This window comes from Muntiacus reevesi, chromosome 20 (assembly GCF_963930625.1).
Source record: "Muntiacus reevesi chromosome 20, mMunRee1.1, whole genome shotgun sequence".
NCBI lineage: Eukaryota > Metazoa > Chordata > Mammalia > Artiodactyla > Cervidae > Muntiacus > Muntiacus reevesi.
In genome coordinates, this window is record NC_089268.1 from 23,523,630 (window position 1) to 23,539,054 (window position 15,425).

At 36.7% G+C, this 15,425-nt stretch overlaps 1 protein-coding gene across 3 annotated transcripts in view; it reads left to right on the forward strand.

The window, feature by feature from the left end:
• CENPQ (centromere protein Q) overlaps positions 1-5,007 on the forward strand; it is a 17,535-nt gene extending 12,528 nt beyond the window's left edge. For all 3 annotated transcript variants that reach the window (XM_065912955.1, XM_065912956.1, XM_065912957.1), the window contains 3 exons: positions 1,784-1,903; positions 2,065-2,139; positions 3,182-5,007. In XM_065912955.1, coding sequence (XP_065769027.1) covers positions 1,784-1,903; positions 2,065-2,139; positions 3,182-3,313 — 327 coding nt within the window. In that variant the 3' untranslated portion in view covers positions 3,314-5,007. The remainder of the gene's footprint in view (positions 1-1,783; positions 1,904-2,064; positions 2,140-3,181) is intronic.
• Positions 5,008-15,425: the final 10,418 nt, after the last annotated feature.

The following is a 15,425-nucleotide window of genomic DNA, read 5'->3' on the forward strand; positions in this document are numbered from 1 at the left end:
AGCACGCCAGACTTCCCTGTCCCTCACCATCTACCGGAATTTGCCCAGTGATACCATCCAACCATCTCATCCACGTTACCTTCCTCTCCTTCTGCCTTCAGTCTTTCCCAGCACCACAGTCTTTTCCAGTGAGTCAGCTGTTTGCATCAGGCGGCCAAATACTGGAGCTTCAGTTTCAGCATCAGTCCCTTCCAAAGAGTATTCAGAGTTGATTTCCTTTAAGATTGACTGGTTTCATCTCCTTGCTTTCCAAGGGACTCTCAAGAGTCTTCTCTAACACCACAGTTCATAAGCTCTGGCTTCTTTATTGTCCAGCTCTCACATCCATACATAACTCCTGTAAATTTATATAGTGGTGTTTTTTTAGTGGTTTTCTCACTTTCTTCATTGTGTGAGATTATATTTAACTTTCATTCCAATGTTACTTTGCAAGGGTATATTTTCATAACTGTCACTAGCTTCCCCTCTGAATGAACAGTTGGGCAGCATGATATGGCTTTTTTTTTTTTTTAATTTCAGCTTTATTTGAGATATAAGTAGCAAAATGGTATGATATCTAAAGTGTACATCATGGTGATTTAATGTGTATGTACATTGTGAAAGGATTTCCCCCCATCTTGTTAGTTAATGCATCTGTCACCTCACTTTTTTTTTTGGTAAGGACATTTAAGTTCTACTTTCAATTATATAATACAAATTTAAGTTATATAATACTTTGTTCTCCATGTTTTGTATCAGATCCTGTGACCTTGTTTGGCCTAGTAAATGGAGCTCACAGACCTAGAGTTTTGGGTACTCAGGAATCAGCACATTCTTTCTGTAAGGGCCAGATGATAAACATCTTGCTCTTTATGAGTCGCATTAGTTTTCATTGCACAGTCTTTTTTGTTTTTTTAACATCCTTTAGAAATGTAAAAATCATTCATAGCTCTTGAGCCAATCAGAAACAGCCCATGAGCAGTTGCAGACCTCTGCAGGTGCCCTTTCTAATGGTTTCTAGAAGCCATAATATATTTGTTAAGGAAGATTACTATAATTGACAGTAACAATTCTGCTTTCAGTATTTGGAAAATGATGTTAAATGTAGATATCAACCATATTGCTCATCAGGATTTCAGAGTTACTACTTCATTACTTTCGTGTGGCTTCTGTGTGGGTTATTTACTTGTTCCCTGATCCCCAGAGGCTGCGCTGTCCTTTGCTATTGCTAGGACTAGATTTGAAAGCAATGCAATACTTAATGCCATTTAGAAACCCAGAAGCTGGCTAACTCTATGTGTGGCCTACAGTCATTACACCCCTGGTATTCCTGTATTTATTTCATTTATTTTCTCTTTTGTTTTCCTCCATACATTTTATGTTCTTTTTATGTGAGAAACTGCCACTCATTTTCTGTTATTATCTTTGCCCTAATGTTCAGCACTTTTTCTTTTGGCAAATGACAATAGCACTCAGATGTTCCTAAATTAGAATTTCTCTGCTATTACTTACTGCTTAAGGAATGCGGCTGTACCTGCTGCTGTGAATCATTAGGTTCTGCTAAATTCACATAGGTCTTCCAGGATCTCTGATACCAGCAGCTTTGGTAAATTTTTGAGGAAAGGTTCCTGTACATCTTTGTTACATTGGTAAATCAATCTCTAGGGAGACTTTTTTGAAAGAAAAATGAAAATTACCAGTTTCTTCCAGAAGTGTTTCAATATGTAAGATGTTTTTTAAAATGTTTGGGTTTCACTTAATAGTATATTTAATTTAAAACATTAACTTTCTTTTTCTGATGCAGGAAGAAACAGATAAAATGGTAGCGACTATAGAGTCAATGACTGGGGATATTCACAGCCTAAAGAACAAAGTTCATGTTCTGACAAGTGAGGTGGAAGAAGAAGAAAAGAAGATAAAACAGGTAATTGTTCCCCCCCCAAAAAAAAGTTATTACTAGAATCTGGATATAATTTTTCATTATTAGATTTTACCCAGACAGCTTTTGAGTGTAATAAGAGAAGTCAACTTTTTGAAAAAATCTAGCTTTACAAAATAATCTATAGCTTTCTTTTTCTACTTTAGATGTTTCAAATAGATAGTGGGGTGCTCTCTCTTCCTGAACTTTCTCAAAAGAGTCTCAGAGCACCCATCCTTCAGGTAAGTACTTACAATTTACCATATTAACTGCATCACCAGTTATAAATTTCATATATGTAAAAACATTACATGCTGCTTCTTCTTTTAAACAAATGAAACCTATGATGTAAACTGTAAGGGAAAATTATTTTTCTAATATGATGGCACAGTTTGAACATCTCATGCTTGTCAGTCACTGTATAATATTCCATTATATAGATGTGCCATAATATAATTTGTGGAGAGTTTGGAAATAAATAATTTTTCTAGTACAGGTAATGCTATGTACACCTTTGTATATGCATTATTACACATTTGTATAGTCATGGCTGTAGAATAGGTTTCTGGAAGTAAATTCTGACAGTTGCTTTGTTTATGCTTCTAATAATGGCATGTAACTTGTCCTAAAATAGTATACTACGTCCTATTCGTAGTAGGCTGCACACTGGTGACTTATCTTTTTTCAAAGGTCCCCAATAGATACTGTAGTGTCACTGTTTACCCTGGTAGAAAGTCTGTATGTTTTCTCAAAAAAATTTTTAATAAAAATTTTCCAATCTAAAATCTACCTAGGGCGAGAGGAATGAAATTGGGCAGAGAGGAAACAGAATAATGTAGATTTAAAAGAAGAATGGCAATTAGTTGATAGATAATCACATTTGAGTGATTATATCATTCTCTCTAAATAACACATCAATACATATAACATTTTTCATGGTGAAAAGTTAAAAATGAATTACATGGGTAAAGTCAAAAGGTACACACTCATATAAATAAGTCATGGGGGATGTAATGTATAAGCTGGTGACTAGAGTTAATACTGTATTGTATTTTTGGAAGTTGCTAAGAAAATAGATCTGAAAGTTCTCATCGCAAGGAAAAAAAATATCTGTAACATGTTTGGTGATAGATGTTAACTAGACTTACTGTGGTGATCATTTTGCAGTGTATACAAATATCAAATCATTATGTTGTATGCCTGAAGCTAGTATAATGTTCATGTCAATTCTATATCAATAAAAAATAAAATTTAAAAAAATGAATTATTCTATCATGCCCACAGAGAGAAATTCTGACACTAATTCCAAATCAGAACAGTCTTCTGAAGGACTTGGAAGTTCTCCATAATTCATCCCAGATGAAGCACATGTTCACCTTCATTGAAGAAGTCTATAAAAGACTGGATGCCTCTTAAAGAGTTGGGGTTGTTTTTTGGGTTTTTTTGTAGATTGTCCCATATTAATTTAATGTTTATGAATTTGTAAAAATGTTAATCTATGTGATATTGCAGAGGCTGAGGCTTCTTCAGATATGCACTTTAAAATTAACCACTATAGATCTACCGTAAGCATCTAATGTAGGCCTTAAAGACTGTTTTTATCAGTTCACAAGTCTAGGAACTCACATTTGTGTTACTGTATCTCCAGTTATGTGCCCATAACCATAGTGAGAATAGCCACAATCTGATGGTTTATAATGGCTGGATAGAGCTTGTTTATTGTTTAATGCAAAGCAAGTGTGATACTATGATTTAATATATGTAAATAGTTTATAGTGCCTAGCACATAAAAACATAAGCGTTTGCTATCCTTGTTGTTCTTTAGCTGATGATTGCATTTTCTGTCTGGTCCTATGGAACTCGCAACATCCCCAAATGCCTTTGCTCTTTTACACAACACCCTAGACTTTTGGTCTAGGTGCTTCATTAAGATTTGCCAGGTGTCTTTAACTTTAAAGGCAGCATGAACATTTTGTTTCTTTGTTTAGGTTAGTGAATAGATGTTGAATATTTATTTTCTACTCTCATCAGAGCATACCTTTATTTCATAAAATTGTTCAAAAGAAACCTAAGCTCATTTACTTCCTTAAATGCCAAGCTGCCGAGAGCCATCATGGGAGATCCTGCCCATGAAGAAAATACCGGACAGGCAAGGCCGTCCGGGACCCCATCCATGACGAGGTCATGAAGAAAATACCGGACAGGCAAGGCCATCCGGGACCCCATCCATGACGAGGTCATGAGGAAAAAACCTGACAGGCAAGGCCGTCCAGGATACAAGGGAACCTCCAGGTTGGCCTCGGCCTCTACCCCACCGTATATCCTCCCCCCTTATCTGCTGTTGTTCTTGTTTGCCCTGCTGCAGATTCTTGTGTTGCCTGCCGAGAGCTCTCCTGCTCCTCTTTCATTGAATAAAGACCAACTTAAAATCCTAATTAATAACTCTCCTGGACGCTGGTACCCTATGAAGGGGCCAGGGATGAAGGAAGTGCTTCAATTCAAACCCTTTTGCTGGCATTCTGGCTTGTTTGATAAATGTGTGCTCTCATTGCAAAAATGCTCATGATTGTTCTAAACATCCTAAGCACAGTACGCTAACAAAAGAAACTATTAAGCATAGGCCCCTTCGTGGGGTGAGAAAAGCTCCACAAATATTATAGCCGCAAATGTGCCTAATAGAAAATACTTTAGATAGAGATTAGATGGTGATTTCTTGCAGGTGGCTAACTTTTAGACTAAGAGCCTGTTTTGTGCCATATCTGCTGTTTTTGCAGTCCTTTGCATTTCTGTTCTGTAAAAATGTAATCCTATCTAGTTCCCATAGAGATGACGCCTATTAGAAAGAAAATAGATTAATCACAAGAAAAACAGGGTCGGCTACTGAAGTTGCTTAAGTCACACCAGGTGCAAGCCATAAAATGTTAGCAGGCCTGAAGGCCAAATGATAAGAAAGACTCTTGTGAATGAAAAGTATGTGGGTGACATCCAGTTTCTGTTGAAGGTCAAGTTGCTGTAATGTTTTGAGATACCTGTGTGTAAGCAGTATGCACTTCCCCCAAAGATGTTGTTAAGGGTATAAAGGGGCCGTGCAAAAATAAACTTCAGACTCAGCCCCGAGCTTTGTCTGTTTCTCTCTCATTCGCCGACGCCATTCATCCTGAGGGTTCCCCTGGATCCTGCTGGGGCTGGACCCCAACACCAAGCCAAAAAAAAATCCCTTCTTTCTAAACCTTTCCTCATTATGATAATAAGCATATACATGTGAAGATATTATCACTTAAATATATTAAAAATCATTTTTAACCAATCACAGGGTATCATCTGGGTTGCTTTTAAGTATTTGTAAAATAAAATAACTAATTTAATTACTTTTCTGTCTAACCTAGGATGTTTAGTCAGTTCATTTAGAAGGTGCGATAATTCTGGTGATGCCCTCCAGGCTGAGACCACCAGGAACACAGCTTGGGTTAAACAAGTTGGGTTTAGTGCTCACTGTGGTCATTGGGGTTGGGCAGCTCAGCAAAAGGGTCAGAAGCAACATCCTGTTAGGAAATTATGGTCAGGAAGGACATTCATAGAGTTTAAGGGAAGGAAGGTCTTCGAGAAAGGAAACCTGTAGTACAGCATTTAAAGAGAACATGATTGTATATGCTTGAACTGTCTACTATGTGCTAGGAAAAGCAACTAAAAGAAAAAGATTTTACAAAATGTCTTAAAACTTAAAAAACTGTCACTTGGAAGTTTATAGTCTTGTGTTCCTTGAATGCTAGGAGAGCCCCAATGCACTGATTTTTCTCATTAGTCGTGATGTTTATCATCGTTTTTGGTAGAATAAAGGAGTTACTAAGTCTACTGTTCTGTCAGAACGTCTGTTTAACAGGTGATTGAAAGTCAGCAGGAATTTCAGTTCACCATTGTTGCTACGTGACAGTTCTTTATCACACATAAACTGGTCATACTACCCTCTTAGAGCTTAGAAATGGAGAAGGAGATGGCAACTCACTCCAGTATTCTTGCCTAGAGAATCTTGTGGACAGAGGAGCCTGGTGGGCTGCTGTCCATAGGGCCACACAGAGTCGGACACAACTGAAGTGACTTAGCATGCATGCATGCATAGCTTAAAAAAGTACATGACCTAATTTTGAGATATATACAGCATCTTCTGGCAGTAGGCAAAATATACAATATTTTCTTCAAATGCTGAATTTTGGTGTACTCTTTGTGAAGAATTTAAGAGTTAATAACAGACCCAAATAAAATTAAAATTCCAACTATGCAAGGTCCCAGTAATGCAGATGGTTATCCTCTTGAAATATTCTTATCTGTCTAAATTCTCACATACAAAGGCCATGCCAACTATGATACATGTTCTCTTCAGTGATAAGTACCGATGGCAGAAACTTTAAATTCTAAAAGATATTTTGGAACAAAAGATATATGTTATAAAAATGCAGCCTGTGATAAAGATAGCATATCAAATAAAATGTAGAGAAAATATATTATTCAGTAAATGATCTTGAAGAAACTAGCTAACTCCACTGGGGAGAGGGCTGGAGCATGGCATACATACTAAGTCACTTCAGTTGTGTCTGATTGTGCAAGATATGGACTCTAGCCCATCAGACTCCTCTGTCGAAGGATTCTTCAGGCAAGAATACTGGCAGGGTTGCCATGCCCTCCTTCAGGGGATCTTCCCGACCCAGGGATCAAACCCACGTTTCTTTACATCTGCATTGACTGGGCTGGGGGGACAGACAGGCAGGGATTCTTTACCACTAGCACCACCTGGGAAGCCCAGGGGGTGGAGGGTTGGTGGTGGTAAATACTCCTACTTTATGACAGAATAGATTCAAAATAAATAAATGAAAAAATAGAAACTAAAATGGATTTATGAGTGAATTATTGATGTTAGTGTCTCTAAACCCCTACAGATCTACTCCTCTTGTAGTACTTTATTGCATTTCGCAGATACTACATTTTTTACAAATATTTGTGGCCATCCTGGGTCAAGCATTATTGATGCCATTTTCTGAATACCATTATTTTTTAATTAAGGTGTCTATATTGTTTTTTACAGTTAATAGACTTATAGTATAATGTAAATGGAATTTATATTTACCGTAAAGTAAAGAAATTGGTGTGACTTGCTTTGTGGTGATATTTGCTTTATTGTGGTGATCTGGAAGTGAGCCTGCAGAATCTATGAGGTATGCCTGTATTATGCATATAAGCAAAGATAAAACCATAAAGAAAAAAGAATCAGTAGATCACTACATAAGACTTTGAACTTTTTAAGATAAATTTTTTTTTTAAAGTGAGCCAAAGGCACAGTACAGACTGAAAAATATCTGCAACATATATAAAACAAATATTTTTATTCATAAAGCTCTAAAATCCAGTAATAGGTTAAATACCAATAGGAAAATGGGCAATTCTCAAGGGAAATAAGTAGTCAATAAGTATCAATACTTGAAAGATTTTCAACCTTAAAAGTCATGTAAATGCAAATGAAGACAAAACTTTTTCAACTATTGGATTGGAAAAGATTGAAAAAGACTGAAAGGGAAAGTTGCTGAACATACAGGAAAATGGGTACCCAGTAATGCTGCTGAAGGAAGGAGGGCAAGTGGTGTCATTTGGCAGGGGGCGGGGGGAGTGCAACCTGTACAGATACGATAACAGAAACACAGCTTACTGTCAGTCTGTAAAGTCATTATTTTGTATTAATTCTCCCATTCTCACAACTTTCAGTTGGGCATGTTTAACAAACAGGTTTTGCCTAAATATGAGACACCTGCTCAGTGACTAAAATTAAAGGATTTACTCTCTTTAATTTGGTTGGATAGAATATCTTGGCATTGTTTACTGAAAATAAATGCAGGTGCACCTGTCAAAATTAATATTTGAGTCGTTTAGATTGGCGTAGTTCCCAAACAGAAGCCTCCTACATCCTCTCAGATTTCATTCACTGTCAAGAAATATTCAGCTTTAATGAAGAAAGAAGGAAAGCAAATACAGAAATTCATGTTTCCCATGTGTACTTTATTCTTTCTAAAGTGACTGATACATTTTTCTGTCCTAACTAGTTTTCTTGTTAAGAGTTGCTGCCCTTTCTTTCTAATTTCACCCTGTAGGACAGTCTCTGGGTCCATCCACGTCTTTACAAATGACCCAATTTCGTTCCTTTTCGTGGCTGAGTGATGTTCCACTGTATATATGTACGACATCTTTACCCATTCTTCTGTTGATGGATGTTCAGGTTGCTTCCATGCTCTGGCTATTGTAAATAGTAATGCAGTGAACTTTGCATGTGCTCTGTGGTGACCAAAATGGGAAGGAAATGCAAAAGAGAGGGGATATATGTATATATAGAGCTGACTGATTCAGTTTATCATACAGGAAAAACTAACACGGTGCAAAACACCTATACCCCAATAAAACTTAATGAAAACATCAAAAAGAGTTGCTGTCCTTGAATGTATTTCTTGCCATTCACCGCCACACAACCACTTTCATTAAAGTGGTTGCTGCTTGTAGAAGCCATATCCAAACACTGGTCATATTTGTTAAAATTGGACAAAGAGGAACATAAAGGAGGGACATTTTCCAAATACAACAAAGTGGGAATTCCTTGGTAGTCCAGTGGTTAAGACTTGGGGCTTTCACAGTCAAGGGCCCAGATTCCATCCCAGGTCTCATGGGTTTAAGCTACCACAGGCTACGTGGCGAGGCCAAAAAAAAAAAAAAAAAAAAAACCAATAAAACTATTATACTTTTTTTTTTAATGAACTTTTTCTTAACTAATAGAAACAAATGTGCCTTAAAATCAGTTTTAATCATTTCCACTCCTAAAGAGTTCCTTAAAATTAAGGTAGATTTTCAAATGGAATGAAAGCTATATAACAAAAATAACAGTGATAAAGTGGCTGATATTTATTGATCTGTGCTACATGCCAGGCACTGTTGTAAGCCCATTACATGTATACATGTATTTATACCAATATTTAATCCTAATTATGGGGATCAAACCCCATAGTAATCAGTATTATTCACATCCTGCATAATCTGAGGCAAAGGAAACTAAGTAACTGAGATCACTCGAATAGTAAGTGATAGAGCTAGAATGTGAGAAAAAATTATAATTTTGACTTCTTAGGAATTTGCTGATAAGCTACAAATAGAAGATTGTTCTGAAGCTAATGAGTGAATCCTAATAGAACAATGTATAAATATTTGATAATATGTATTATGAATTTGTTCAGTTGGATTTCTAGAAGAAAATCTTAAATTTATCTTACATTAGAAACCTTTATTCTCTCTTTTTTCCTTTTTTCCTTTTAATTTCAAGAGTCAAAAGTTTAGGTTAGGGTGGGGAGAGAGGCAGGTTGGGGTTTCAGGATGGGGGGACACATGTGCACCCATGACTGATTCATATCAATGTATGGCAAAACCCATTACAATATTGTAATTATCCTCCAATTAAATTAATTTTAAAAATTTTCATTTGGCAGTGGATATTTGGTAACCTATCATTTCACTGTAGAATTAAATGTATTTGAAAAATATTTTCTTTACACCCAAATATATATATATATATATATATATATAAGTATATATATTTACCCAAATTCTCCCATTTTGTGGGATTTTATGATCAATGTTTCATTTTTTTTTTGTCTTGTTTTACCCATTATTCTTTCTGATTTCATCACTTAGCTTCTGCTTCAGATAACCTGCATTAAAATTTGTCTTTGATGTTCTGCTTGCTAATGACTATACAGAAATAAGGTTAAAAAAAATGTTTAGGTTAACTTGATGAATCTATTTCAAGTTTAATTATCTTCATCCAATGCAATTTTCCTGGAAAAGATATATTTTTCCTTTTTAGCTATTTCTCATTTGGCAAAAAGCTACTATTCTAGTTAGTTCAGATGTTAAATAAATCCAATGCAATTTTCCTGGAAAAGATATATTTTTCCTTTTTAGCTATTTCTCATATGGCAAAAAGCTACTATTCTAGTTAGTTCAGATGTTAAATAAAGAGCAAAGACCTTTGTAAAAAATAATAGAAGTTTCTTTTCTGGAACATGTACTCTAAACCTGGGAAGACATGTATATGTCCTTCCGAGTCCATAAATAACTTGGCCCCTGACTTTTTAAGGTTTTCTCTGATACTAAACCTCATACCTAAAATAGCTTCTGTTCTATAAATAACAGCTTCTGTTCATTTCTTAAAATCCATTTTCCTTAAATAATGTACAGGAAAGATTAGATTTATATAGGCCCCTTAGGACCATGCATGGATATAGGTTGCCCTGGGTAACACCATTTTTAAAAAGTTATCAGTATACCAGGATCAAAAATGCTCTAACAGGATCAAAAATGCTCTTACTTATCCAGTAATTGTCCTCTGAAACAATTTCTTCCAGTCACTTTCAACTACCAACTACCCACTGTATTACTTAAACCAACATCTTCAAATAAAGAATGCCCTAACATCTCTAGGTTTGATCTTGACTTTGTCAGACATAAACACGGTAAACAGTATCCTCCCAAGTGACCACATTCAAACTGAAGTTTTCTCTCTATACCGCTGAGACATCCGTACTATTTATTATCCTAAGGCTCAGGCCTTGTGTGCTGAGATGCCCATGGCGCTTGCAATTGCAGCCAGTGGAGCCAAGTAAATTCTGAATGAATTTTCATTTGATAGACCAAGGTAAAGGAATTAAAATTCTCAAAAAACACTCTGTTCCGTGAGGGGCCTCCTTAGAGATCACTCTCTTTCAGACTTGGAAGTTTAGAGCAGCAAAATCATTATCTTCAGAATAGATAAAAATATATAAGCGCTGTCTTCCTATTTGTCTGGATCCCATTCCTTTTTATTCTTATCCACTGTATCCTGTCAGAAAGATAGGTTTTACGTCTAGAAAACATCCATCTCTAAATCAAGATGAGTCTTCAGTGCCTTTTACACCATAATACTAAATGTATTAGAAAGAGGCGGAATGAAAATACTCATGGTGATTTTTTTCACCTGACGTCATAAACTCCTCCCTCCCTCTTGTTGTGGATACCGTCTTTCTCTTGCCCTCCTCTTTCTGCGTAGAACTCATTAGGGAAGTAAGGTTGAAGAATTAACCAGCCTTGGACGGAGAAGGAGACACTGCACTGCCACGCAGTTTAAGACCTCAGTTCCAGACTGAACTCTCAACATTAGGTAAGCATTTATTCATTAGGACAACAAATATCAAGTCATTGGTTATAATTACAAGCAGAAATGGGAGACATAGAAAAAGGAGAGATGAAATTCAACATTGTATAGGAAGACCAAACTATAGGTTTACAGGAAAAGATAATTTCTTGCTGTTGTTTTGGGGTTTGGGGGTGCTTTTGTTTCTTTGCTCTCTTAAGTTTTAATATCGAGAAAATAAGCCTTACAAAATATAAAATTATTTGCATCATGACATGGGCACACTAGAGGAACAGACAAGGATCTCTCTAAACAGGAAATCTATCATCTGAAAAATAATCAGTACTATTGGATTACAAGTACTGTAAGAAGTTCTTTATTTCCTCCTTAACAAATATTCACTGTTGTATTATAACTTGGTGTGCTGCGCTAGCCGCTCAGTCATGTCCGACTCTTTGTGACCCCATGGACTGTAGCACCCCAGGATCCTCTGTCCATAGGATTCTCCAGGCAAGAATACTGGAGTGGGTTCCCATTGCCTTCTCCAGGAGATCTTCCCAACCCAGGGATGGAACCCAGTCTCCCGCATTGCAAGTGGATTCTTTACCATCTGAGCCACCAGGGAAGCCCATAAATGGCATATCACATCATAAAAACAGAGACCTTATGTTTTATTTATTTTATAAGAATGAATTCTAGGAGCGTGCCGTGCCTTTCTTGTCTGATTAATATTAATAACATATTTTAGCTGCTTGCTGTGTCCTGATGGGCACCCAAATGCTTCAAGAAACCTCAGTTCCTAAAACTTATGTTGAGTATTATTATTTTCCTTGAGACAGTGACTCTGCTAGTGATAAAATTTTGGCTAAAGGAGGTACAAACCTTTACTTTCCTATTCAAGAACAGGTGTTTATTTAGAAACAAACTCACAGACACAGAGAACAGACTTGTGATTTCCAAGAGATGGCGGTGGGGAGGGATGGATTGGGAGTTGGGAATAGTGGATGCAAGCTATAGAACAATAAACAAAGGTTCTACAGTATAGCACAGGAAACTATGTTCAATATCCTGTGATAAACCATAATGAAAAATAGTGTATATATATGCATAATGAATCACTTTGCTATACAGCAGAATTTAGCACATTATAAATGGACTATACTTCAATAAAATAATTTTTTAAAGAACATTGGCTTATTATAGGGAATTTATAATTGAGTCATGTTCAGTTCAATTCAGTTCAGTCACTCAGTCGTGCCTGACTCTTTGCGACCCCATGAACCGCAGCACACCAGGCCTCCCTGTCCATCACCAACTCCTGGAGTCCACCCAAACCCATGTCCACTGAGTTGGTGATGCCATCCAACCATCTCATCCTCTGTCATCCCCTCCTCCTCCTGCCCATATAACATTCTGATCTTACACTTTTCAGAGTTAATAGTTGTCATTATGACCTTCTAATGGGATTCCAAATAAAAAATATTTTATGAGACTATTTTTCATTCTTATTCTCTGAGATTTCTCTTTTCTTTTTTGTGAGCTTTAAAATTTATCTTCATCTTTAATAAAGAAAGATCCTTATGAAATTTATCACTGTTTTCACTAAAGGATATTGTCTAGTGTTGTATATTAATTACAGTGTCCTCTTTGTGTGAACCCATGGGAGAACTGTCTCTCTGATTTTAATGTCACCAATCTGTGACCCTGCAAAATTTGTGAGTCAAAAGAGCTGGTTAGCCTAGAAAGATAAACTGAAGCCAGAGCAAGGTAGGTTTTGATTATATAGAAGTTAGAGAACTGGACTTAATTTAGGAATGAATAAGTGAAATTTAAGTAAATGCTCTGGTAAAAAGTATAAGGATAATTTTATGGGCAGTCTGAATCATGTTTATTTCTCTTTGTGTTAGCTGCTAGAAAGTTTAGAGTAAAATATGGACCCTTACCTGCAAGTATAGTTGATTTTCATTGTTCGTGATAAGGTTCAAAAAGTCACCTGTGAACACTGTCTTAATTATTTTTGAACCATTGCTCCTAAGGAAAATTCAAGATTAGATTCCTGCAAGCCTCTGGTCACAAAGTTTTTATCGGCAGATCAATACATAACTTTGTTGTATGTGCATTTTCATTTAAAGACACATTACTTAATGTATCTTGTTGATTATCACTGAACTTACAATCAAGAGCATTATAACCCATGCCTAAAAGAAACTTATCCAATATGTGTATTTTCTCTAGGAAGGTACATGACAGCCTTTTTGCACTTAGGAATGCTAAACAGCACTTAAGCACTATGCTTGCGGGCCATTTTCAACAGTGAAATAGCCAACAAAAAGTAAAAATGCAAAAGAACACGGCATTGGGACTTCCCTGGTGGTCCAGTGGTTAAGATTCCACACTTCCAATAGGGAGTTGCAGGTTCCATCACTGGTGCGGGAACTAAATCCCAACTAAGACAAACCAAAAAAAAAAAAAAAAAAAAACAGCACTAACTAGACGTGTAAAGGACTTGTTTGCAGTAGGGGAGCTTGAACAAGAAGTTGGCTTCTTCAGCTTCAACTGACTGAAGATGTGGGCATTGGGAGGCTCCAATTTTTCACTGCCCTGTCCATGTCCATAAATGACTTCAGGATCACTGTCAGTACTGACTTGAAGTTACAAATAACTTTTAACAAGTAGGTGAATTCACAAATATGAAATCCATGAATAAAGAGGGCCAACCCCACATGCTAGATTGTACTCTATATGCCTTGCCTGTCTACTTCACTTGTAACTCCGTATTTCTTTTACATCTTTGTGTTTCCGGTAGCCTGAATTTTTATTTTAATTTAATTTATTATGTATTTTTCCTGTGTGTATAAGTGGTTTTGAACTCTTTGGGGAACAAACCAAGCAATTAAGAAGCCAATCAGCTACAAGTATTTAGAATTCCTCTTTTTTGCACTAGCAACCTTACTGCATAATTGTATACAAAAAGATCTCTGAACATCAAACCTAGTAAGAGAAACATGATCAACTTCCCTTTAAAATCATTTCATTTCATTTTCTCTCAAAAGACATTGAATTAGAATTAGTGAATGTGTTTAACCTAAGGGTTTACTAAGAAGTTAAGATTGCATTTAGAGATGAGGTGAGTGAGTGAATAGTCAAGCAGATACAGGATGAGGAGATAGTGGCTATACTTCCTTATCTGTTCAACCTCAACTCTGAAAACTTCCTCTTTTCAGAACTAACAGTTCTTCAAATCTCTTCCAACTCTTGCTGGGAATGCAAACCCCTCAGACATACCCTTCAGTGACTGGAGCCCAGGGGGCTTGATCATAAGAAACATGCTTCTTAGAAGTTCAGACTCACATAAACTATATGACAAGAGATTTTTGATGATGGATTTTAAATAAATCTACAGTCATACATTCTGAGCATCTCATAACCACACAGAGATGCCACATAGAGAAATCAAGTAGCTTTCTCTGTCTGGAAAATGTATTGTAAAGAAATAATCCAGCAGAAGCCTAAGTTCTCAACGTTTAGTTATCTTTGCATCCAAGTGCCTGGCTGCTCAGGGTAGGGAACAAGAGCAAATTGGATAAATTCTATCACACTGGATAGAGGGAAAAAAAACTTTTTTTTTTTCTCTAATTCAGTCAAGACCTGATTGGAAATATGGGGGTAGGGGGGGAGTTTTCTTGGAAACAAAAAGCCATGGGACAGAGCCCCCAAAATCTACAAAATGCAATTAGATAAGAATGCATGGAGTTGTGTACATTACATTTAGGCCCTTTATATCCCTTAATTTTACCAGACTAAAATAAGCCTCTGCCTTTGCTCACGTCTGATTCATCTTTAACCTAGGTATTTCTCTCCTCTTAACCACCTGACCCACTCAAGTTTTTCTCTGGTCTTTGCCCCACATTGTGAAAAGAAGTTTCCGTACTTAACCTAAGACTCTTCCTCTGAGCTTCATGTCATGCATTCACCAACTACTTTCAGCGACCTTACTGTGTGCCAGGCCCTGTGGTAGGTGCTGGGGATACAGCGGAGCACAGAGCAGACATGGGTCGTTCTTCATGCAGCTCATAGGCTCCTTAAGACAGGCTTATACCAAAGAAAACACAAATAAATATAAAGTTACAACTGTTGGCCTGTCCTGAAGGAAGAATTCAGAGTACAGTGAACATGTGTAATGGAAGACTTCACCCAGTGTAGACACTCACATCTCCCCAGGACCCAGTTTTGTGAACTTTCCATTTCCAGTGGTTCTGACTGACACATTGCAGGGCCTCCTCTCTCTCTTTCTTCCCTCTTCAGAGGAAGATGGCATTCAGAATTAATCTTAAA